This window comes from Mustela erminea, chromosome 12, assembly GCF_009829155.1.
Source record: "Mustela erminea isolate mMusErm1 chromosome 12, mMusErm1.Pri, whole genome shotgun sequence".
Taxonomy (NCBI): domain Eukaryota; kingdom Metazoa; phylum Chordata; class Mammalia; order Carnivora; family Mustelidae; genus Mustela; species Mustela erminea.
In genome coordinates, this window is record NC_045625.1 from 24,934,724 (window position 1) to 24,961,818 (window position 27,095).

General features: G+C 40.3%; 1 protein-coding gene and 1 long non-coding RNA gene across 6 annotated transcripts in view; one reads left to right on the forward strand and one right to left on the reverse strand.

Moving 5' to 3' along the window:
• RAD23B (RAD23 homolog B, nucleotide excision repair protein) overlaps nt 1-4,811 on the reverse strand; it is a 46,563-nt gene extending 41,752 nt beyond the window's left edge. The window contains exon 1 of one of the 2 annotated variants that reach the window (XM_032306950.1): nt 4,358-4,811. In XM_032306950.1, the coding sequence (XP_032162841.1) occupies nt 4,358-4,423 (66 nt within the window). In that variant the 5' untranslated portion in view covers nt 4,424-4,811. The remainder of the gene's footprint in view (nt 1-4,357) is intronic. The other variant, XM_032306949.1, reaches the window with a different exon arrangement.
• LOC116570197 overlaps nt 3,795-27,095 on the forward strand; it is a 148,410-nt gene continuing 125,109 nt past the window's right edge. For 2 of the 4 annotated variants that reach the window (XR_004277315.1, XR_004277314.1), the window contains exons 1-3: nt 5,070-5,154; nt 20,577-20,690; nt 21,392-21,597. This is a non-coding gene — a long non-coding RNA (uncharacterized LOC116570197). Of the gene's footprint in view, nt 4,071-5,066; nt 5,155-7,899; nt 7,930-20,576; nt 20,691-21,391; nt 21,598-27,095 lie in introns of those variants that run through there. The other 2 variants (XR_004277317.1, XR_004277316.1) reach the window with 2 other exon arrangements.

Genomic DNA, 27,095 nt, shown 5'->3' on the forward strand with positions numbered 1-27,095 from the left:
GGGAGCCTGTTCCCCCTACCCCCGCTGCCTCTCTGCCTACTTGTGATCTCTCTCTATGTCAAATAAATAAATAAAATCTTAAAAAAAATAGAGCATCTCAAGCAGACACCCTGCTGAGCACAGTGCCCAACATGGGGCTCCATCCCGGATCCTGAGATCATGACCTGAGCCAAAACCAAGAGTCAGACCCTCAACTGACTGGGCCACCCAGGAGCTCCCTCCCCTGTGATACAGTATTTTTATACATTTGTTACTGTTAATATATTAACAATCTAGGAAACTTCTATAATAAAGTATTATCTCCAGCACAACTATATTAATATACAATAAACCACAACAGGAACAAACTGCTAATAAATGATGGCTAATAAATACCATATACAGAAAAGTACTAAACAATATTTTGCAGCATAAACACCAATACTATATAAATAAATCAAAAAACAAGGTAATTCTTTACACAATACTGTGTGGTACATTAAACATGCTATCAATAATAATTAAAACTATATCTCTACAGTTCTTTTATCCAAAACTTCCAACATATACATACAACAGCTTTGATGTCATTTATGTACTATTATAACTGCATTTCAGCTTGTTCATTTAAAATCTAATCTCAAACTTACTTTTTTTTCCACTTAATGAAAGCACACAACAGTGACAAGGGTTAGCATATTGAAGAATTAAATCTTAATGTCACACTTTTTCTTGTCACTATTACTAGTGATACAATAAAATCTGCAATGTATTACAATCATGTCAGTTTTTGTTAATATACCTGTTCTTTTTTTTTTTTTTTTTAAAGATTTTATTTATTTATTTGACAGACAGAGATCACAAGTAGGCTGAGAGGCAGGCAGAGAGAGAGAGAGGAGGAAGCAGGCTCCCCGCTGAGCAGAGAGCCCGATGCGGGGCTCGATCCCAGGACTCTGGGATCATGACCTGAGCCGAAGGCAGAGGCTTTAACCCACTGAGCCACCCAGGCACCCCAATATACCTGTTCTTAACTAATGGTTGAAGTAACCACAAAACAAAACAAAATGACTTTTGATTTGAGCTTTAAGAAAAACTATGAACTCCATTTTCCTCTGTATGTCCATCCATCACATCATCAACTTTCAAATTTTTAAAAATTGTATACATGTAGCAGTCTATTAGATATCAGAATGCTTTATATAGATTAAATCTGTTTCTTTTACAGTAAATATCTTTAAAATAAAACTTCACACAATTAAGAATATTCTCTTTTAGCAATGGTCTTCCCATCCAAACTTCTCATTTTGTTTCTGTACTGTTTGACTATAAGAGGAGGCAGATTACTTACTATAGTAAAAACTTGCAATGATTACACTAAAGACAGTGCACGGGAATGGTCAAGTTAATAACCCAGTTCAAAAACTAAGGCTAATACAAACAATATAAAAACAAATTCCATTGCTTTCCTCACTTTGTACATCTACTCTATAGCTTTTGAGCTACTAGGTCATGAAGGCTCCAGGCTCCCAAAAGACCCACCACAGTCCACATGTGCCTGTACTCCAGTGCTGACACTCAAACCACCAAACATATACATGTTCAACAAATGACTCACTCCCATGATTCCTCTTATCTCAGTCTTGTCTTGCATTCATTTTTGTTCTGCTCATCTCAAGTTCAGAGTTTCCGTACTGGCAACTTCAAGCTTACTTAATTTTCTTACTTCTAGGTAAAAATCAAACAAGGACAAATCTTTGAGTAGCCAAAATCAAGGTCTCTGAGAACAAAAACTGTTCATTTTATGTGGATCTCCCTACCAGTCTCACTAAAATCCTATTTTCTCCTCCTTTATTTTAGACCTATTTCTAATAACCTTGGTTACCTAGTTTTCAAAACAAATTAGAAACAGGACACTTAGAGCTTCCTTATATTATTACAACTTTCACTGTTTCTTTTCTTACAGGAATTTTACCTAAATAATGTATCAAAAATAGGTATTAAAAAAAAAACCCACTATAAACATTTCTGAAATTTAAGTTCATTAAAATGAAATCTTACAAAGGGGGCCTGGCTAACTCAGCGAGTGGAGCACCGATTCTTGGTCTCAGAGTTTTATGTTTGAGCTTCACATTGTGTGTAGACATTACTTAAAAATAAAGCTTTAAAAGAAAAAAAGAAAGAAATCCTACACGTCATTTAATGTAAATGTTCTACACACCACTGATTAAATGTATTCATTTCTTGCTCCAGATTAACAATGTTAGTTTTTATGTTTATATAAACAAAACAAAGATATATTTAAACAAATAGGAACAAAAAGCTGAAGCCACTCTCTGTAACAATGGTCCTTCTGAAAATACACTTTTAGAACAATACTTATAAATCATATAACTCAAGCCATATCTTGGAAGTAAACTGGTAAATAGTTAATATAGTGAGGAGCATATACAAAAACAATATTGGCTCTAAGATGCACAAAGTGCAGAAAGAGCTATTCAAATATCAAAGAACATTCAGTGGAGCTGTAGAAAAGTTACTGCATAACTTCAATACACCCACAGGTATTTACAAAAACCTCCTTTAGGTTTCAATAATTCTGGAGTTAATTCTGAATATTGTAAGCTGGTAAAGTTCCTGCTGCACCAATATTACTGCAAAGAACCAAAATCAAATAGACGTTTTATAAAAAGTTTTGTCTGAAAACATTATACAGCTGCACTTTAAACTTTCATCCTTTAACTTATTAGTACACACTCAGCAATAAAGAAAAATTCAAGAAAAATTTGACTTCTATTACTCACATCAATCCACAGGGCGTCAGTTTCTAATCTATAATTGCTATCTCCTGTACCTTTAAGAATTTAATCACAAAGTATACTTTTACATATTCTTGCAATAAAATTATTTTGTGCCACAGTTCTAAAAAGATTGGGAACTATGTTTCTTAAATAATTGAAGAGGTGCAAAACTTCAGATTAAATGAGACAGGTAAAACATATAACTATATCCTCACCCAAAGGTATCCGTTACAGATTTCATTTACTGACCACCAATTAAACGCCATTTAATAACCTCACATCTCCGAAAGGCAGGTACGTAGCAAATAAGACAGAAAGCACAAATGGGACTGATCTAACAGCCAGACCCTGACCTTCACCAAAACCAGAGTCAACTATTTTTTAAAATACAGATGGGCAGAAAACAGCTGGTTTAAACTAAACATGACAGTCTTAATGATGTACAGAAGCACAATTCCAAAACAACAGCAAATTCACACCGGAGGCATATTTAGATTCTTCGCATAAAGCTGTACTGACTTCAACACTGTGGCTCTTTTTGCAGTCACAAATACAGAAGATGGCACGAGAATCTACCACGTGGACTTCTGCAGTGTTCGAGGGTTCAACTGCAGAAAGATCCAAAGTTTTTATTTTCTTCCTCTTCTTTTTTTTTTTTCCTACCTTGATATGCTATTATTTGAGAGCTGGGAGAAGAGTGCAAGGTTTCCAGTACCTACATTACAAGACTTCTAACGCAAGAGGAGTCAATCTGGAAGTGAGTTTGAGCCTGGATGTGAAACAAAAAAATCACCACCAAAGAGGCCTGGAAGTGCAATCTACGTATGGGTGTGGGCTCGGTGGCGGGAGAACTGAGGCTACAGGACTCAAGATAGTATATGCCAATAAAAGGGTCGCCAATTCTGGGGAGGAGGGGGCAAATGATTCATTTTCAACACTCCTCTCCACTCACCTTTCACGGGGCGGCTGACGGAACCTGATATCTTTTTTTAAAGCTCATTCTCTCCAGTTACCACCTCCCAGACTTCAGCGCCTAACCGGGTCCACGCAGGAGTAGTGACGACGCCTACATCTCCCTCCCGCACCTAAGGACCCAGAGAGGCCGACTCCATCACCGAGGAAGCCTTGACCTCCCCCTCCCCCTCCGGTCCCACTACTGAGAGCTTCCCAGGCCCAAGCCTGCCGTGCCCCGCGGCCGTGTGCTCCACGCCATATGCCACCAGGGCTTCGGCGTCCAGCCACTGCTTCCCCTTACTCCTGCCACAAAGCCTGCGGCCAACTCCGAAAGCTCGGGTGGGCCGTACACGGCCGGGGCCGGGACCCCGGGCCCTGCCCAGGGCTAGCAGGCCTTATCCAGCGCCCGGGGCCCGAGCCCCACGCTCGCCGCACACTCCCGGGTGTGCTGAGAGGGCTTTCCCCGCTCGGCTGCGCTGCGGGGCCCCGCTCCGGGTTGAGGCCCCTGCCGGGCGCACAGAAGCGCCGCGCCGCCCCCCGCCCAGGCCCGACGGGCTCCTCGCGCTCCCCGCGGCCCGCGCGCGGCCGCCCCCGCCCTGCCCGGGCACGCTCCCCGCGGCTCGCACCGTCTCGTCGGGGTCGATGTCGATCTTGAAGGTCTGCTGCTGGAGGGTCTTCAGGGTGACCAGCATGGTGCCGGCGCGCAGCTCCGCTGCCGGGCCTGCTCCGGGTGCTGGCCGCTGGGCGGGGTCTGTGGCCTGGCGGGGCCCCGGGGTCGCCCGCGCTCCTCGCGCACTCGGGAGGAAGGCGGTGGGGGTGGGGGCTTGTCACATTCGCCCTGCGGAGCGGCCTGTCCCCCAGCCCTGGGCCCGGGCCGCGCCGCTACCTCCGCGACTGCGGCCTTCCTCACGAGTTCTGGCCGCCGTGCTTCCTCACGCTCCCGGCGCCGGCTACTGAGTCTGCAGGAGGCACGAGGGGCTCTGCGAGACAAGCAGAGAATCCGCTAGCTCACCACAGGCTGGTGGCCGCCATCAACGTGACTCGCCGAGACGCGCCCCCTCCCCCACCTGAAAAAATCTGGGGGATGGGGCCGGGCCGACGAAGCGCGCAGGCGTAGGGTGCGGCGAGGCTGTGCGCAGGCGCGGTCAAGAACTCCGCCCCGGAATTGGGGCGGGGCGGATTGCGGCTCTGGAATGCCGGCGGCCTGGATCGGGCGTGCGCAGGCGCAGTCAGTGGGCGTCTGGAGGGCTCTCGGGGCTTCCTTGTGGCGTCTGCAACCGGGGCGTTCTGCCGCCCGCTGCTGCTCCGCCTACGTCCAGACTCCTCCCGGCTGCCTGAGTTGCGCAACCCGTAGCCGGGGAAGCGCTACGTGGAGACCGCGCTAAGTGGAAGCCGAAGTCTGGAGCTGGGGAGCTGGAGGGCGGTAGGTTGGGGCGGGGTTTGAGAGAAAGGCTCGTGGTAACCAAGGTACGGGGCCGGCGCTTACCGGACGCTTTCGGTGTGGATGAGCCTTTGTGGTGGCGACTCGAATTCCTCACTCCTGAGAGTGCAGACCCCAGTGCCGGATGCCTAGGTGGACCTTGGGCCTGAGTAAGACAGAGGAGGTCAAGCTCTCCAACGCCTCCGTGGATAGAACGGTCCAGTGGCTCCTGTCACCGAGAAGTAAAAGTCCGAGTTCTTGGAATTGGATTCATAGCTCCTGCCTCTCACCTCATCCCCCTCCCCTCCCTGGTTCTTGGGGTTGTTGGTGGGTACTAGGCTCCCGCCTAAAGGCCCGCCTTCGCCTTGGCTGCGCCCCTGTACGAGCCCTCTTTACCCAGATAGCTGGGTGGCTCACTTGTCTCCCCTCCTTCAGATCTTTGCTCGATGTCACCTTCTCCGTGAAGTCGACCCTAATCCTCGGCTTAGAGCAGCAACTTCCCAACTGCAGTAGCCTACTCTGTTACCTCCATAGCATTTATCATCTTCCAGTTGCTGCATAACAGAGATAATATCTTTGTCGTCTTTTCCTCCAAGCCCCAGACTGAAGCGGCACAAAGGCGAGGGTTTTGTTGTGTTAACCGACGTGTCTCTAGCGTGGAGAAACGTGCCTGGCCGCAGGCACACAATAAGTATTAGTGGAATGGGTGAATGTGCTCCCAGTTCCTCAGCAGTAGGGAAGGAAAAATAGCACTCAACTCCATTGATTATTGGAGGGGGGGTATTGAATAATGTACGTAAAGACAAGGAATGTAGGTGAGAATCCCATAAGGAGTTAGCTATTTGTAGCATGCCCATTGACAGATAAGAAAAGTGAATACAGAGATGCTGAGTAATGTGCCTGGTGTCACTCACCTAGGAAGGGACAGATCCAGCATTTTAACCGGAACAGAATGACTCTAGAGCATGTGCTCCTAGGTGCCAGGCTATTCTGCCTCTTACTAAGGTACCATGTGGCAAATTTGACATAAGCTCGTTTGAGTATAAAGGAAAGTTAGAGTTAGACCACTAACCATGTGGCCAATTGCAGATTACATCTCTGTGCCATCATCCTGACGGATACAGTGTCGCTGCTTGGTTTTTCCTGTATTTAAGAGCTCAGATACAATTCTTCCATGGAACTTTTCCCTCACCAACTTCCCTCTCCACTAACCTGGCATTTCCCCTTGCACAGCCCGTTTGTCCCTGTATTGTAATTCAATATCTAATCCTCTGCCCTCTGTATTTCTGTATATCTACTGTTAGTCACCAGGTGATCTCATCTTGTACGTGGTTTTGAAATACCTCCAGCCAGGACCTGTCCCCTTAGCTGTAGATAGAGTTAGCCAGTTGCCTACACAATACCTTCAGTTAGAATATAACAAGGGTCTGAAGCCTATTATGGCTAAGCAGAACCATTGATTTTCCTCTGGACCTCTCTTCCGGGTGAAACCTGCCTCTTTACCAGTTTTCCCCCACCTATAATTGATGGCAGCACCACCATCTACCCAGGTGCTCAGACCAAAAATCTAGTCATCATCCCTGGTAAATCTCTCCTCTGTTCCTATTTCCTCACCCACCACATGTAATCCATTATTGAGTCCTATCAATTTTATTCTCCAAATTATATCCCAAATTCAGCCATTTTCACCATTTCTGATTTCTCCAACCCTAAGCTAATCATGATGCTTCACCTGCTTCCCAACTGGTCTCTCCGCTTCTCTTTCCCCCCCACCAGCCTCCCTAGCAGTCAGAGTAATCTTTTTCAGCCATAATTCACATCAGGTCACATCTATTCTTAATACCTAATTACACTTCAGAATACAGTTCAAAGTCTGTACCTGGCTTTGAAGCGTTCATATGATCTGACTCCTGCCAAATGGTCTGGCTTCACCTCTTTTCTTCTGTCTGCCTCTCATTCACTGGCATCGATTCTTTCATACCTCAAACAGGCTGAACTGGTTCTAACCTGTGGAACTTTGCAGATGAGGTCACTTCAGCTTGAAACCCTCTCTTCCTACATCTTCGAATGTCTAACTCCTTCTCCTCTTTCAAATTCCAGGTCGTGGTATACTTCCCTTAGAGAGGACTTCTTCAACAACTGCAATGATAAATGATAAATGTTAACTCTTTAGGTGAGACACTACCTACTTTATGTGGATAATCTCATTTGAGCCCCAACAAAACTCCATGAGATAGGTACGACATTACCCTGGCTTCAATTTTTTTCATGGATCTACCTGAAATTACTATTTTTCAACTTGTTTATAGTCGTCCACATTACTACTCAGTTCCCACCTCTGCTTTTTGGGGAGAGGAACTCACGTGCCTTACTCACGGCTCTTTCCCAAGCATCTAGGTCAGTGCCTGGAACACAGGTGCTCAGTAGCTTATATTGACTGAATCCCAACCCACTTGCAAGCTGCATGAGGCCAGGTGCTATGTCGGTCTTGTTCAGAATGGTATCTTAGAGTCTAGCACAATGTGAATGCTTAATATACATTGACTGAAAAAATGGTGAAGTCACTTTAATTAAAATGAGTTGATTTAGTTGAAATTTTAACAGTTGTAAGAAATTATTTGAAGCCATTTTATAATTTGTTATAAATTTAATTCATTCATTATAATTAGAATTTATTTTTATAACATTAAGTGTATTCATTATAATTATATTTATTTGTTATAATACTAAAACCTTTTTCTGTTACAGCTGCTCTTATCCATCTGCAGAAAAAAGGAGGTGAGAGATGCCTCTCCATATATTAGTGTATGTTTTAAAGAAAATCTTTTGCTCATGGCAAAATAAATAAACAATATAGGAAGGGATTGATTGGAAATACATCCCCCTCCCCAGCCCCTAGAAATAATAATTGTTTTGAGAGTCTTTAGACATATTTTAAATATATACAAGAATATATCCCCCCCCCAAATAGATGTGGCAACAGTAGATTTTAAATGCCAATTGAAAGATTCACCTGATACATTTTCTAAAGTACAGTGTTCGAATAAAAAGTTGTTTTTGTTTTCTTTTAATTTCTAGAAAAACTGTAGGCCAGACGTAATCACTCTGGGCCCAATATCTCAGGTTGGACAGGCTGTATGCCTCCTTGTTAGATATAGTTGCCATTACCTAGAGTCCCATGGTTCATATAACAGATGATAGGACCCCATCCCTGGCCCTCCCAACACAGGTTGAGGACATGAGGATGCTTGTAGGATAGGCCTTGGGCTTCTCCATGAGCTATTGGGCCAAGATGCTTGTGAGCAAGGCCTTGTAGGATAGGCCTTGGGCTTCTCCATGAGCTGTTGGGCCAAGATGAAAAGATGGATGGGAGTAATTGATTCCAAATACTTAGGAACAAACCAGGTAATTTTGCTTGCATTTTTGGAAATCAGTCAAATGATTTCAGGGAAGAAGATGAGCAAGCTGAGATACAGCAACTGCTGACTTAGAAAATGTTAGGGCAAAAATGCCAGACTTCAAGCCATTCATTCAGCAAATAGTTATTGAGACTCTCCATGCTGGGAACTCCTCTGGGTGTTGGGAATACAATAGGGAAAAAAACAAAGTCCCTGTCCTCATGGAGTTTATATTCTTGTGGGATAGTAGATACATAGATAATGAACTAAAAATAAAAAAAATATTTATAATCTGTCAGGTGATAAGTGCTATTTTTTAAAAAGCACATGAAGAGGATCAGTAGTGCTCAGAAGAAATAGGGTTGCTACAGAGAATGGTGCCAGACATCTTTCATTCTTTTCCCCATCATTCTTTTTCCCCTCTTCTTTGCCCAGCAGTGGGTTCCAAGAAGGCTGACCTATGGGGGCGCCTGGGTGGCTCAGTGGGTTAAACCTCTGCCTTTGGCTCAGGTCATGATCTCAGGGTCTTGGGATCGAGCCTTGTGCATCAGGCTCTCTGCTCAGCCGGGAGCCTGATTCCCCCTCTTTCTCTGCCTGCCTCTCTGCCTAATTGTGATCTCTGTCTGTCAAATTAAAAAAAAAAAAAAAAAAAAAAAAGAAGGCTGACCTGTATGGACTACCACAACTGGCTTCCTGGGGAGTCCTGGCAGGAGATAGGAGTGAACAAAAAGAATGAAGTTAGGGAATTTATTCTTTTTTGTACCCTTGATACAAGGTCATTGCTTCTGTAGGGTATCCTTCCAAGGGGGCAGAAAGGTACCCAGTGAGTCAGTGGGAGTGGTAAATGGAATCATTCCTGCTTCCTTGGCTTGCTTCATAGATCCAACTGGTCTTCCTACTGGCAACAGAGTGCCCTATAGGGTTTTCTGATTCAGCGTGTAGATTGTATCCTAGAGAATGAAACCCTCCTGTATAGTATTGCCTCTGAGGTGGTACTTCAGCTGTACTATCAGCAAGCCATTCCATTGCTCTCTCAGATTGGCTCTTCTGGAGAGAGCGGTATCTGAAAAGACTAACAGATCCTATGATCATGGGATCACTCCCAAACCTCCATTGTGAAGTGGATCCCCTGATTGGATGCTACAATGGGTGGGGTTCCATGTCTGTGGATCAGGTACTCTGTAAACTCCTGTACAGTGATATAGACTAAAACTCCCCTGGCAGGAAATGTAAACCTATACCAAGAATAAATGTCTTTTCTTGTGAGAACAAATTGGCCCTACAGTATGCAGATTGCCCAATGTAGTCAACTTCCCGCTAAGTGGCTGGTTGATCATTCAAGGAATAGTACTATACTGATAACTCAATACTGGTCTCTCTGGCAGTTTGGAAATTCAGAGGTGATGGTAGCTAGATCAGTCTTACTGAGAGTTCCTGCCAAGAGACTATGCCTAGTCTCCATCTCTGCCACTGTGGTCTCTCCACTCGTGGCCATCATATTTCTACTCTTGCATCCTTAAAGTCTGTTCTGAATACAGTAGTCAGATCAATTCATTTACATGCAAAACCCTGTAATGGTTCCCCACTTCAATGAGTAAAATCCCAAGTCTTTACAATGCCCTTCCTCCTTCCTCCTGTTCATTATTTTCCTGACTGGTTTAGCTACACATTTCCACAAGTTCACGGTGTTCCAGTTGCACTGGCCTCCTTACTGTCCCTTGAACTGGCCAGGTCCACTCCCACCCTGGTCTTTTGTTGTCTCCCTGAAACACTCTTCTGCGGACAGATAAACCCTTTCCTTCACCTCCTCCAGTCTTTGTTTGAACTTCACCTTCTCAGTGAAACCTGCCCTGAGCCCTTTCTCATCCCACTTAATATGACAAAATGCCTGACACTTCTCTGCCCAGCATTCTTACGCTCCTTACCCTGCTTTCCTTTTTCCCCTATTAAACTTACTGTCTTCTAACATGCTACTTTATTTATCTGTTGTGTTGCTTGTGTAGTGTCTGTCTTCCCTGCCAGAAGAGAGGGCTCTTTGTCTGTTTTGCCCCCTCACATACTTTAAGCACCAGGAAAAGTGCCTGGAAACAGAAACAGAACTCAATTAATAATGAAAGGAAAATTGAGCCACCCATGGATAAAAGCGAATTAAAACAAGGTGATACTTTTGTGTTAAAATTAATGATTAAGACTCTGTAACCTCCCCAAATACCCACAGTGTGTGGGAAAGATGTTTCCATAGTTTGCTAGTGAGTTTACAACCTTTTGGAAAGCAATTTAGCAATATAGCTGGTTCTTAACTTCTCGAATTTCAGTTCTCATACACTCTACATGAATACCTCCGAAACTACTTTCCTCAGCATAGTTATCTAACTATGACTTGAAAAGTTGATTTAATGGTGTAGTCATCCAGCCAGTGGGGCAAAGGCCTGGCATTCACATGTTTTATGTTTAAACAGTATCATTTACACAACCCCAACATTCCTTTTTCTCATTTGAACTGATTTTCTCATTAGTTTTGCAAGACTAGGAAAACTGTTAGCAATAAATTATGAAATAGATCTTTTGCTAAAGTTCAATATGTTTAACAGTTTTGGTTCTTTTGTTTTCTCGTTTTTCCCAGCTCAACATTCTGTTTCTAATTTGACAGCCTTTTTCATTTCCAGCTAAAGTTGATTTTAATTCATGATTTATTTCAAGTATACCTGACTTATCTTTGGAGCTAAAAATCATAGCTGTTTTTTTTTGTTGGAATCATGTTTATTAATTACTTTATTATCATTTATCCTCCAGTATTCATTGGGAAGCAGTGATATGCCAGGCCCTACATAGGTTGGGCTTCCTCTGCCCTCAAGAGATTAGTAGGAGAAACAAACAAATAGCTGTGTGGTGTGCTGGGATTGGGGCAGGCTCCAGGAAAACAGTGAGGCTTGATTAACTCTGGGTGGGGTGGGAGATGGACACAGGGACTCAGCATCTTTTCAGCTCTATCTCTCTTCCACAGCTGGTCATCTAATCTATGTATTGGCCAAATGTTCTGCAAATTGTAATAGAATTAAAATGCTATCTTGTCATAAAGGAAACTAAGAATAAATTAATACAATTCTATGAGCTTCTCTGAAGAAACTCTATTTAGAGCATTTAAAAAACATCTTTTTTAAACTTTAAATGGAAAGTGTGTGTTCCTTTTCCATGGACCCATGTTGATTATTTCTGGTTTTGCAATATCTGCCTGCCTGTGTTTTTCAGAGTGGTTACACTATGTATAAATTAAGAAGAACCCCAGGACCCAAAGTGTTTGAAGTTTAGATAGCAATTGCCCCCGATACATATTTTCTTGTGTATTTATTGTTATATGAAATTGTTTTTATACTTTCTAGTTTATATATAAACTAGTTATATATATAATTATATGTAGACATATATATAATTACATATAATTAATAGAATTGACTACATCAGGATTTCATGACCTCATCATGTAATAACAATGTAAACAGAATAACAAGCATGCAACCAACTGGAAAATATTTCCAACATGTGACAAATTTAATATCCTTAATATATAAATTACTCAGAAATTGGAAAGAAAAGCATTGTGATCCAATTAAGCAAAAGCATAAGAGGTTTGTACAGAAAATTCATGGAAAAAATACAATTAGTAGTGCTTATTATGTACCCAGGTGTTTTTCTAAATGCCTAATAGATTGACTTTTAGCCCTCATGTCAATTATGAGATGACTCTGATCAAGTTACTTAACTTCCTGTGCTTCAGTTTCCCTCCTCTGTGCACACGTCTAAGAATTTTTCTATGAAAAATGCAAAGAAGTTAAGTTGCTGGGCTGTAGAGATTGTTTATTTTTAATAGGTCTTACCAAAATTCTATCCACATTGCCATGTCAATGTACATTCCCATCAACACGGTTTGAGATGATCACTTTCCCCCAACCCAAGCCAACACTCTGTAATTCCCCTTTTTTGCCAACGTGGCAAATCTCTTCTGCCTCTCAAGAATTCAAATCCTGCTGAGCATCTTTTTATGAGCTTCATGACAATTTGTGTGTCTTTTTTGGAGAAAGGTCTATTCAATTCTTTTGCCCATTTTTGAGTTGGGTATTTTTTGATGTTGAATTTTAGGTGTTTTCTACATATTCTGGTTGTTCATCCTTAGTCAGATATGTGATCTGGAAATATTTTCTCCTGTGAGTTACCTTTAATTCTATTAATATTATCTGTCTTAGTCTACTCAGGCCATGATAACAAAATACTGTAAACTGTGTAGTTTATAAACAAAAGACATCTATTTCCCATAGCTCTGGAAGCTAGGGAGTCCAAGATCAAGGTACTGGAAGATTTAGTTCATGGTTAGAGTCTACTTCCTGGTTTATAGATGGCAGTCTTTTCACTATGCCCTCACGTGGTGGAAGGGCTGCGAGCTCTCTCCAGAGTCCCTTTTATAAGGGTAGTAATCTCATTCTTGAGGACTCTGCCCTGATGCCCCAGTCACCACTCAGAGGCCCCGTCTCCTCATGCCATCATCTTTGGGGTTTGGATTTCAACATACGGATTTTGATGGGACACAAATATTCAGACCATAGTAGTGTACTTTGATGCACGAAGCTCTTTAATTTTCATGAAATACAATCTTTTTGTTTTTGTAACCTGCGCTTTTGGTGTCATGTCCAAGAAATTGTTGTCACTTCCAATGTCATGAAGTTTTCCCCTATGTTCTCTTCCAAAAGTTTTATAGTTTTAGATCTTATGTTTAGGTCTTTGATCCATTTTGAGTCAAATTTGTTTATGGTGTTATGGAGGGGCCAATTTCCTTCTTTTGCCTGTGGATACTAGACGTTAATTTTTATTACATTTGATAATTTTCTGTATTGCAAAGCCCCTTGAAGAGCACTGTGTCTTATAATCCTTTATATCCCTTGCAATACCATGCATTTAATAAGAGCTCAGTGCACTTTAAAAAAATACTTATTTTTTTAAATACAAATAACTACTTATTTGTAGTTACTGATTACTGCATTGAAAATATTACTCTGTACCTTAATTGTAGGACCAGCTCATAATAGGCAATTAAAAATGTTTATTGAATTATGGGATTGAATATACTTATTCTGAGGAATTTCATTGTCAAAGAAAAAATATTTTTTCAATTAAGTGATATTGACAGGATTGGAGAATGGGGATTATTGTAAACATTGTAATACATGATACATATATATTAAAGGAGAATGATATAAATACTCTAAATAATACTGTACATAGCCATTTTCAAAGCACATACTTCTCCTTTGAAGATGGTGAATTAAAATGAAGAATTCACTATTTTTTTCCTCTCTTCCAAATCTTTTTGAAATAATCCAATGAAAAGAAAAGCCATAAGAACTCCGGAAAACCAAAAAGGGTGATGTGATGGTTGCATAAAAATGTTCCCAATGAACAAAGCTTGCTGGCACTACATCCTTGTATAGTCCCCTCCCGCAAGGAAGCTGGAACATAGCCAGTAGATAAGTGACAGTGATGCTGCACCATTTGAATCTAAGCCTTTAAAAGTCCTGGTGGTTTCCTCTTTTACACTTATTGTGGAGGAAAATAGCTTTTTTCCTCTATCCATCTTAGGTTCATTGGTTAGGGCCCTGCAGATTAGACCAACTAAAGACAGATTAACAAGAGAAAAACAGAAGAATTTAATAATAACTGGGCATTGCTATATACATAGGAGAACTCAGTGATGTGTAACTCAAAAAGGTGGTTAGAACTTGGGCATAGATAGTATCTTAGCCAAGCACAATGAATTCCAAGACAAGTGACAAGACAGAGGAAAAGGGTTATAGACTTCTCAGGGAGGCAAACTATGGGAAGGTAAACATTTGGGGGAAACTAATGGAGTAGGTTGGTTTGTGCAGGTCCATTTCAGTGTTGGCTTTCTGTCTTTTTTCATGGCTATAAAAATTCCCTGCGAGAGAGGAGTTATGGCAGTCCTCATTTCTCAGAAGTTCCTGCTTTTGGTCAGATATGGAAGTTCTAGGTAGATTTCTTTCTGCATCTGTCAATTCTCTTTTGCCTCCAGCTCAAAATAATCCTTATGACAAAGTGGCATATTTTGGGGTGACATATTCTGGTCCCCTACACACTCTTAGAAGCTAGCAATATGTGAAAAGGTCTTTAAGATTTTTTATAATTTTTTACATAATAACTCTATTTCTAGGTATTATTCCTAAGGGAGCATTCAGAAATATGAACTCCCTTTTACAAATAATAGTTACATATCATTGTGAATTATAATAATAAGAATTGGAAGGTGGACATAGGCCTACTGTTGAATGCTAGAAGAATGGTTCAACAAATTATGTTGTATACATTTGTTAAAATTGCTTAGTCATTGGAAGTAATGATTTTGGAGCATATTTACTGACAATGAAATGCCACTCATTCATTTATTCATTCATTCTGCAAATAATGTGTAAATAGTGTGTGTCAGGCCTTATTTTAGGTACTGGGTTTTCATAGTGAACAGAACTCTCTTATGGAACAATTACTCCCCTGGAACAGTCATTCAGGAGACAACAGAAAAAAAAAATAAATAAACAGGCAAACAAATATATTATGTATGGTGGTGAAAAATGCTAAGAAGAAAAATAAAATCACAGGAGAGTTACTACTGTTAAAATATGATATCATGATATAATGTTAGGAGATGTTTATATAGTGTAATCCTAATTTTATAAAGAAATAAACAAAAACCCTTACCACCACAATAAGTACATGTACCATAAGGACAGAATAGTGACTTGGAAAAAAATTAAAATATTCACAGTGCTTAGCCCAGAGTAGGAGAATACTTGGTAATTTTTTTTTATATGTTCCCACTTTCCAAATTGTCAATAATGAACATTTATTAGAATCAGAAAGCCACAACACACACAAATCATTGAAAAATCCATAGAATTAAGTTTAAAATGAAAACACTAATTTATACATGTTTATTACTAAGTTCATTATTATGAACTTAATACAAGTTTATTATTAATTGCTTAAAGGAACATGACATTTGTCAGAACCCATAAAATGTACAACATGGAGTGGACCCTAATTTATACTATGAATTCTGAGTGATAATAATGTGTCAGTGTAGTATCATGGCACATAATAAAGGTATAACCGTGGTATAGAATGTCCATAGTGGGAAAGATGGTGTTAGGGTGGAGGATAGGAGATATTTGAATTCTCAGTACTTCCTACTTAATTTTGCTGTGAACCAAAAATTACTCTAAAAAATAAAGTTTTTCTTTTTAAAGATTTATTTATTTACTTGAGGAGAGAGAGTGCACGTGTGCACATGTATGAGTTGGAGGAGGGACAGAGGGAGAGGTAGACTCCCCACTGGGCACAGAGCCTGATGTGGGGCTCTGTCTCATGACCCACAAGATCATGAGCCAAAATCACGAGTCAGACGCTTAATAGACTGAGGCACCAGGTGCCCCCAAAATAAAGTTTATTAATTAAAAAAGCAGAGAGTTAATACAACAGCCATAATGACGTCAAGCATAGAATTTCTTTAAAGAGGAAATTTTGGAAATATGCTTTATCTCAGTAAATTTGGCACAAATCACAGTTCTCTTTCTCACAATTCCGGAAGCACAGTTTTTTTAGTATCCCATGGTAAACACATCCATTTATAAGGGACAAACCAATATTTACCAAACTCCTCAAACTGCAATACAAAACCAATGTCTGTTTATTACTTAAAGAGTGCTGTCATGTCAGCTGGAATACATGTGTTGGTGTAAGCAACATTTTTTTCTGTGAAGTCATGGAAAAATGCTTTATTATCAGAAGATTGCCTGGAGAGCCTGAAATTAAAGGAAGTGGTAGCTTGTTTTATGATTTGATTATCAAATGAAGTATTTCTCAAAGTGTAGGTCCATGGACTTCCTACGTCAAACTCACCAAGGGTGTTTATGAAGTACAGATTCCCAAACACTAACCTAGATTTACCTTATCAGAATCTCCAGGTATGGACCCCAGAACTGCATTTTTAACAAGTACCCAAGGTGTTATTTATGTGCATGGAAGTTTGTAAACCACTGGTACTTGGTTAAAAGGTGGTGATGCACTTTCTCCACAATGGGAAATTAACAACTCAAGGGTGTTGGTAAGACATACTTTTCTCTAAATCTGCTTTGAGAACACTGCTAATTTCAAGCTCTGAGCCTCTGCTTTTCTCTTGATTCCTTGACTATGTTAGCTTTCTTTAATTACTGTCAAGTCATCATAGAAAATCATTCCTTTTTCTCTTCATATCACTGCCCAGAGTTATTAAATTCTTTTTTATGTATTCTATAGAGGGATAATTGTATACAGTGACAGTCTGATGAATTTTGACAAATGCATATATCCATGTAACCAACATTCCAGTTGAAAAATAGAATATGCCATCATCCTATCCTAGGAAGTACACTAGCAACCACTATTATGATTTACATCCCCACAGATCAGTTTTGCCTAATCTTGAACTTCATAAAATGGTATATTGATTAAGAGCTAACCCCATAGTTGTTATAAAAGATGACACTCATTTTTCCAAGTTATTTTAAGAGAAACTACTCCAGACAACTCTTAAGAAACTCCAACATATTTCAGTTTTCATTGGTAAAGGTGAAATTCCTTAATTAAGAGTTCTTTGCATAGAGGTATAAACAGGATTCTGCTGAGGACTTTACAAACTATCCTTCTGTAGCCAGTTAAGCCTTCAATTAAAAGCAGCTTTAATGTATCCAAGTTGTAATACTCTGATAGGAAAAGAGAGAATGCAATTGGAAGAAATTTTTCTGACTCTAAAGAATGATATCGTGTAGCTTCTGCAAGAATTTTCAGATCAACTTTTTGAAATACAATTAATAATACTTTGTAGGAAGAAAGTTTGGAGATAGGCAAATATATGCCATTTGATTCACAGACTGTGGAATACCAAGTCTGGTCCTAGATTAGATTCCAAAAAGGATTGGGTAACGTCTTCCCCAAACTTGGATTTCACCATAGTCTTACACACTTTTGCGTTTTCAGCCCCACAGTAGCAGTCCTTTTCGAAGCCTAGAGGAATGTGACATCATTTGAGAAATAGTACATCCTTTCTACTATCCATTATCGTAATTCCCTGGGTCCATAACACTTCCTCTGGTCCTTACCATTTGTGCATGTTTTCATTCTTCCAGGAATTAAACATTTCTGCTACTATTTGTGTGGTTCCATGTCACTCTCGTAGCATTGTCATTTACCTCCATCTTTCTCATTGTTCATTCTGTATCCTAACTTAAAGAGCTCTATGTCAACACTTAAATTTCTTTTTAAGAATCTCCCCACCTTTTTCTCCTCACTGGAGTTGTCCAAGGTCATATTTCCAAGACTTCTTGGTTCTGTCTTCTTTTGGAAACTTGTGAAATTATGCCTGTATTTTAAAAAATATGTTGAGGTCTAGCTTCCTAAAAAGTCTTCTGTACATAAGCTTGCCCTACTTTGAAGATGATGTGGCCATGTTCTTCCAGGTTCCCATCCCTTCCACTCTGAAGAATGGCTTCTTCCCATTGGTTGGAAGCAGAGCACAATTATTTCTATTACTTCCTTTACCCTCTAGGACATGGAATTGTTAGGAAGACAAGTGAAAAACTGCTTTTATCTGAATGAAGTATCCAAATGTTATCTGCATTGTGTATGCTCTGCCAATTTTGTGGCTTTCCTCCATGTGGCTCAGCTCTGCTTCCATGAAAACATTGCTTCTGTTCTTCTCCTCTTTCATCTTCATCCAAGCGTTCAGAGACTCCTCTGAATCTATTGTTATCACAGCCTACAGTGCTGCTCTGTCTCCTTCCAACAGGTCTTTGTGCACACACACCCTTCTATTACTGTGTTCCCATGGATCTCTTCCATTTCACCAGCTCTCAGTGGTATCTGTGAGGTCTTATTTGTCACCCTATGCTAAATATCAAAGTTGCTGTGTTGCTTATGTTCTGTGCATGATATCTGGACATCTGCTGCCTACGTTTTCTTTCTGATGTCCTTCCTGGTTGTTTTCTTATTGAATCACTCAGCACCTCCCTTACTGTTGAAATTCTTCCCAGCCCCTCCTTAATGTCATTCATGGAAACCCATTTCAGTTTAATCTAGGTGTTTTTTTCTCCCTTTCCATCTGTTTTCCATTTACAGCCCCTTTGGCCAGATGAGTTGGTATCTGACTAAACACATTCTTTTCAGTCTTTGAAAAATTCTCTTCATTCCTGGTCAAATATCCATCATTCCTACATTTGAAGCTATGGCTCTGAAATAAAAATTTTTACCAAGTGTGTACCTAGTGGTTCACTTTTCATATCATATTTTTATTCTAAACAGTTGCCTTTAAGTCTTTTATGTCCCAAATTTCACATCATCTTGAGATATTTTCATAGTCTATTTTGATGGGCTTTCATTTCTCTGAACTTGGCAAGTGATACCTTTGACCAACCTCAGCAGGCTCTGACATGTGCTAGATTTATACTCATGAAGATAACACCCGTTCTTGCGTGACTTGATTGTGTCAATTCACAGACATTACCATATTCCTCACAAGGGGGTCAGTCCCAGTGCTTGGCTTTTCCTCCATAACTTTATCATTTCATGTGTCTTCTTCCTCTGTAAGAGAGCATTATTACAAGTGGTATAGTACAGTAGAAAGGAATTTTGTTCCTTTTGTTCCAAGCTACTTGTTACTTGGTAGCTAAGGAGGACAAATAAGTGAATTCTACAAGACTCAGCTTCTTTATCCTCCAAGTGGGGGATAGAATACTTACCTTATAGAGTTATTGTGATGATCTAATAAAATATTACAAATGAAACCACTTTATAAACTAAAAGTAGCACAAACATAGGTTTTAAAAGTAATCATTGGATTATTTAGTATTCCTCCACTCTGAAGAGCACATGAAGCATTCATGAGAAGTCTCTCAACATTGGCTCCAACCCCATATTAACTCATTTATTGAGTGCCTCCTGGAAGCTAGGTCCTCTATAAGGAGAAACAAGGCATGTGCACAAAACTTGGTGGTGAATACTCGGCCAGGAAGAAACTGAATTCGGGAAGGTTTCCTTTCCCCAGAAGATTCAAGTGGGCATTGTGCTGGCCTGTATGCTTCCTACAGTTATCTGTGCCATGTTCTTTGTTCTTTGGGTTTTAACACTTCATCAAGTACTTCTGGGCACCTGGAAGTCAGCCCAGTGGTGTGCAGGAATCTGTTCATTTTTAGAACGCTGGACCTCTGGCTTGTGCTGGATCCAACTTAAGCTAACTTCATCTGGGAATATGCCATAGTACCCCCTTCTCCACCCTAACCATGATGGGATGGCATGGTTCTCTAGCGAGTTTGTAGGACCAACATAATAGCAACCAACTGTGATAGTACCAACTAAAGTCACATGCATTGAATCCCTGCCATGTGTCCATACTTTGTTAGGCTCTTTCTATACATCAGTGCTTTTCAACCATTAAAAATTACTGCTCTCCTAAGAATTGCTCCCCATTCTTAGACATGTTTTTCTTAATAGCCCTTCTATGACATTTTAATACCACAGATAACACTGTGTGCTTATTTAGGAACTGTATATATGTAGGTAATTTGTGTGATTTATATGGGAAGAGAGTGAGATCTTTTTACCTTCTCCCCCAAGAACCAATTTTCACCCCCCTGAGGGTGATATTACCCCCACTGAGAATATGTGTGTGTGTGTGTGTGTGTGTGTGTGTGTGTGTGTATTCCTCCCCTTCCCTCAGTCATTCCCCAAGCAATCTGCAAACTGTGTCAAATCCTGAACCTACTACACAACTATTGACCCCAGGGAAAGAAACCTTAATTCAGAACACTCCATTTAAGGAAAGGCTGCATTTTCTCCATAGAGCCCAACCCTCAGGTCAAGCCTGGACAGACCCCAGCTTGATGAAATCCTGTGGTCTTTCTCACATACTGTTTTCTTTGTGACTTCCTCCCCCAGGACCTTGAAAGGATGCTGAACATTCCTCATCAGAAACCTGAGGAGGACACTGAAAAGACAGCCACAATTTTCCTTCTGCTTGCTGCCAAGTTTCTTGAGGGCTCAGCTGTTGGGGTAAGATTTGTAGGAGTTCATATATACATACGAAATCTATCTATATATGTATATATAAAATAAAAGCACACACATACTGCAACCTGAGGTTTCAAATGCTGTCTTAGTTTTCTGTGTCAAGGGGCTAGAAAATATGGAAATGAGGGAACGTCATGGAAGGATAGGGGAAAGAGGAGAGAGAGAGGAGAGGCCAGAAGACTAGAGGGATGAGGACGGGAGGAAGAAAGAAAAGGAAGAGAAAGTGTAAAGAAAGGAGCAAGGGCCTTGCAATCGGACGACTAGTCTGGTCCCTTTGTGACCTTGGGAAAGTTATTTAAACACTCTAGGTCATTAAAAGACTTGTTCGACAGGGTCTATCTTTATATTTACAGTATCTGGCATACAAAAGGTGCCCAGTTGTGTCAGTATTATTATCATCATCACATATTGGTAATAAAAGGAATTAGAATCAAGTAAGTTTGCCATCCAAGTTTTCTAATCTTAGAAAAGGCTTATGCATACCAGTAGATATGGGCAGAACCACAAGGGCATTCCAGCACTCTGCTGATGGCAGAGGAAGACGTGTCTGGAGTTTCTAAGGGACCCAAAAAGTAGCCCTCCTGTTTCCCATTCAATATATGAACCATGTGAGATCTAAGACAAAGGAGTCATCAGTGGAGGCCAATATATGGCCCTCATTACTGGTCAATGCTACGTCACAGAACTTGACTGCTATCTTGGAGCAAGTGGAGTTCTCAGCCTCAAACTTGGGCATTTGACCAACTTACTCATCAACCTCAGGCAACATTAGAACACGGCAACCTCCCCCACATGCAGAAAGATGCCTTTCTGTGGGTATTCCTGAAGAAAAGGAAAGGAAGCAAGAGCTAGGCCATGCATGACTTCTTCTCCTAAACTCACCAACCAGGTAATTCAGTTCACTTCCCCGGGAAGGGGTGCTGGGGTGGAAGAATGTGTAAGGGAACAGAAGAGGCCAGGTGTGTTCCGCCAGTGGATGTCCTTTGACCTGGACAAGATAAAACGAGAGGGGGTTGGTTGTGAGAGTCTCAGCCTCCAGCTGTCTCGTAGGTAGTGACAGAACTCAGAGAATTTCACCAGTCTATAGAACTGGCCCTAAGTGGGAGGAAGGGATACTACAGTGTGCTTCAAACTTGTTAACAATGAGTTCTCTAGGGTTAAAAATAAAGATACCCATTTATCAATTTTACTGGTATAAAGGGTGTGTAGCACACAATTTATAAATGATAATAAAACGCACACTACTCTCTTCTAAATTCCATGTAGCCAATTGATTCTCACTGAATATTTTCACTGGTTTTTGCTCTAATGTTTTATCCATAGCCAACCTGTGGATGCAATTCAATCATGATTTGATAAATGGAGTCATTTCCACCATCCAGATAACAATAGATGTGAATAACTTACAGGCATAGACAATAGCAAAATGTAGTAAGATTATTTAGAAGTGATGAGTTTGCATATTCATGACCTTTGTTTTTAATGTAAATTAATTGTAGGTTTGTATAATATACATTTTAATAATAGCTGTGTTTAACAGTCCAACTTATAAAAAGCCCAAAAATGTATCAGTCAGCACATCATCGAGGAGTGTCCCACAGTCCGAATTGTGTTCAGCCCCCACCTTAGGAGATACTGGGGTGCCAGAGGTGGAGCAAGGGGCAGGCGGGCTGTAGGGATTGCCAGGCAGGAAGAACAGCATCCACGAGGGGGCAGTGTGGGTCCAGGTGGTCCCTTATGTAGGGAGCCAGACCTCAGCCTGTGGTTACTGGTTGAATAATGACAAGCACCACCACTGGAGGGACTTGGGGCTTCTCTCTTGGTGCTGACCAGGGGAGCAATCTGGAAACCAAAACACATGACCTGAGCTGCTATTGGAGAAGGGATCAGGAGAGAATCCTCCTGTTCCCAGCACCCATCTGGCTTCAGGACAGGACGGGACGAGGGCCGATTGCAGTGAGGTGAAGACTCACTCTGGACAGAAGATGTACTTGGGGCTCAGGAGCTTGAGTGAGACAGAAGTTAATTAAATGAAATGGAGTTTGGGGCCTGTGGTTGAGAAGACCAGGGAGGGGAGACCAACACTAGAAGTCAAGCAGGATTTTCTAGTCTGCTAAAACACTTGGAGCCATGAGGGACACAAGCAGAATCACAGAAATCCATTTCCAAACTGCATTCTTTCCTGCACTTAGGAGCTGTGGCTGAGTTTTTAAGCAGGGGCAAGTTCTGTAGCACAACACATCCATCAGCAGATACTGTGATATGATAAAATACTGGATATTTAATCCTAATTCCATTTCATATGCTTAACAGTCATTTTCTAAAAGCCCCACTTAAGGCTTAAATGCCTCTTTTAGGAGTTTGAAGATGTAGTTTCTTGGTGACTTACTTTTTCCCCTCTCCAAAATAAATCTAGCCAACTGAACAGAGCAAAAGCAAAACTAGTACCTGGAAAAATCACATTTTCTTGCTAATTTAGGCAAAATGGTCTTTAGAATTGTATAAACTGTACAAATCATTTATAAAAAGTTTTTCTCTACATTCCCCTGTTAGATTATTTCCTTGTTTTGTTTATGAAGGTCTAGCTTTGTCCTAAAACCTGAAAGCCCAGGATTTCAAAAGAGTTGTATTTATCTCTTCGCTTGCTTCGGGCATGAATTGCTCCTAGGCCATGGAAGACAAGTCAGTTCATATTGACGTGTAGGCCTTAGGTTAACAGAAGATCAGCAATTTTAGTTTGAGATAATACATCTTACCTTATTATTTTTTTATAAGATTTTATTTATTTATTTGAGAGAGAGACAGTGAGAGAGAGCATGAGAGAGGAGAAGGTCAGAGGGAGAAGCAGACTCCCTGGTGCAGGCCTTGATCCCGGGACTCCAGGATCATCACCTGAGCCAAAGGCAGTCACTTAACCAACTGAGCCAGCCAGGAGCCCTTACCTTGTTTTTTTTTTTTAAAGATTTTATTATTTATTTGACAGAGAGAGATCACAAGTAGGCAGAGAGGCAGGCAGAGAGAGAGAGAGAGAGGAGGAAGCAGGCTCCCTGCTGAGCAGAGAGCCCGATGCGGGACTCCATCCCAGGACCCTGAGATCATGACCTGAGCCGAAGGCAGCGGCTTAACCCACTGAGCCACCCAGGCGCCCCCTTACCTTGTTATTTTTAACAGTTTATGAACTGTTAAGTTCAGTGATATATTAGAAATAATGGGAAAACAGCAAATTGTGGGTGATTAATGTCTAACATAAATTAGTTCAAGTTCCTAAATAATTTATTTTTTACAAACAGTATATTATGTCTATGTTAAAAAACTAAGTCATCTTTTATAGGGAAGAATAAGAGAAAAGATATCTAAACTAAATGAATAAATAGGATCACAGTACACATACTGTTTTATAACTCAAAAATATTTTTGACAGTACATAATTTTAAACATGTAGAGAATAGAGTATAATGAACCCTCAGACTCTGAATCTTGTTTCATCCATCGCTTTACAACACCATCAATATGACATTTCATTTCTAAATATAGAACTTAATAAATAATAATACACCATGATCACATTTAAAAAATCATTATAAAAATGCCATAGTATCATTCAATATACAGTCATCGTTCAAATGTTCTCAACTTTCATGTGTGTGTGCACCAACATGTGTGCATACTTGGACTTATAAAGGTGATACAGTGTATTGCAGTTGGTTAATATGTCAATTAAGTGTCTTAATCTGTAGGTTCTCCTATCATTACTTTTGTTTTTGTAATTTATTTATTAAAGATAACTTTTTTTTTGGTAACTTACTAAATCACAAGTATTTCCCCATCATTCTTTAAGGCTTCATAATATTCTGTCATGCGGGCATTCCATGATTTATATTCACAACCTTCTATTGTTAGATAATTAATTGTGCCCAATATTTGGACACCAATAGTTACTCAGTAACTGTCACCAGTATCATTCAATTTATTGTGAACAATACCCTAACACATACATCTATGGGGATTTGCTTAATTGTTTAAGAAAGATTGATACATGCAGAATTCCTGGTTGAAAGAATCAGTGTGTGTATCTCTCTCTCTCTCCCCCTGTGCTTTTTCCAATGGTTTGCTTTACTTCTCATGTAACGTATGGACTTGCTTTTGAATTTGATTTAAATTCAAACTCTCGAAAAATTGAGGATTCCTGCAGTAAATATTGAAACCATTTCTTTCTATACTGCTAAGGTTCAGGATTTGGTAAACAATCTTTCAATATGGAAGGGTCAGGAAGAGATTTATGGCAAGGTAACTCTACAGGTGTTGACAGTCAAAGAGCAGGTTACACTGGAAGGTGTCATGTGTCCTCAATGACCCACCCCTTTGGCTTGATGAGTCACTTTAGTTTGAACTGAAAATGTCACTCTCTTTCATATGATTGATGAAAAACCCTGAACATGTAGACGGAATGCCTTGGAAAATATGTTCGCTCTTTCTTTGATTGGCTATGCTCAAGAAAGTCTAGTCTCCTGGAGGGAAGGTGAGTAGTTGTTACTGCCGCAGGGTAAAATTCCATAACTTCCTTTGAAAGCTCTCAGGAATTCATTGTGGGGTTGGATGAATAGAAGGGGGTAGGGGTAATGATAAAATAAGATCAGCCATGAATGGGTAATTATTGAAGCTAGTACACAGTAATTCATTCTATTTTCCCTTATTTGGAGAATGTGTGAAAATTCATGTCCATAATAAAAATTTAGAAGATCTCCCAGAGCAGTATGGCCAGTCCATGGCCTGTGCCCCTGGGTGGCTCTTTGGTGCTCCCAAGTACAGCCCTTGAGGCAAACATGAATAAGATTTCACAATATATTACTGTAATGGGTTTTTTTTAAAGTAATAACAAGTCCTTGGAGAGATTTCAAATGATATTCCACACAAGCTTGTGCTACCATTCACTTTTATTTCATGCAATAAATGAATCATACAGGAATATTTTACAAGGGAAATTATTGTAGCCCCTTGTCAGTGACACCAGAGGATTCTGCCTTATATCCTCTGTCAAGGAGAGCACTCTTACAGTGTAGTCTTTAAGAAAAAAACCTTCACAATCAGGAAATTCTACTTTCTGTGTAATCTGGTTTATAAAAGGTACTGAAAACACCTATGGTATACCAAGCTGGGATTCATGAGTTAATACTGAATTTTTTTCTTTTAAACTTATTTTGAAAGTCAGGGATGCTTAAAGACCTCATACATTGTAGGCCATCACCTAGAATGGCTCCAAAAGTTGGTGTCTAAAATTTTAATTGTAGATCAATCCCATGTTCTGGGATGTTCATGGAATATATTATAGATATAAAGGATGATTATATTATTTATACAGATCCTTGATCTATTAGATGCTTCCTCTTAGTTGGCTAAGAACTAGGTGTTGAAAATGCTGAGTCAATCACTCGACTCTTGTTAAATCACTTAACCAACCTCAGTGGTAATTCTCTGACATACAAAGAAGAGGGGATATTTCAGTTTGAGTCAGCAACCACCAGCAAGCAGATGGCTGATTTTTTTTCTTCTCCCACACCCTGACAATGAAACTAGAAAGCTATAACCCTTAATGAACATAAATTAGATCTCAATTATAAAAGACCTCATTTCATGAAATAATAAAGATTCCATTGCTTCAAGGGATTCTTCATTTTATGCATAAGGAAACAAAGGGTGAATGAGGCTTATAAACTCAAGGTTAGATTGAAATCATGGTTTGTTCTGATTTAATGACATCAAGTGGCAAAATCTAAAATTCGTCTGGCCACTTCCTTCATAAAATAAGAGCACATTTTATAATATTTGTGAAAAGATGGATTATGTTCTGTCTGCCACCACCAACTGCTTGTTTCTCACTAATACCAATGTACACAATATCATTGCTATTTCTAGTTTGTCTAGGATTGAGATATAATACAATGGTGAACAGAAGCCAGTGCCTCTGTCAACACATCAGACACACAGAGCCTGTCTACACATCTCTTCCCAACTCTGTGTTCTGTAACATCATGTGGATGGCTTGAAATCAGGCATGGTGGGAGTGTTTACACTGCAGAAATTGGCACACGCGCAACAAGGACTTTTTTTTTCTTTTAATTGGGAGAACCAGTTTGCCTGTACACCACTTGATATACAATAGATGCTTAATAGCTGAGGCTTTAATATTTGTAGTTTCAGTCCATTTACAAATGACCATGAAGATGCATTACATTCCGCTAAGGTACTGATCAAGCCCAGAATCCTCAGTCTGATCTGACCCTTGTCCATGTCTGGAACTTCATCTTTTTTTCTTTTTTTTTTTCTTTTCTTTTTTTTTTTTGGTGCAAAATGGTGGTTTTATTAAAACACTGGGTCAGGACCTGTGGG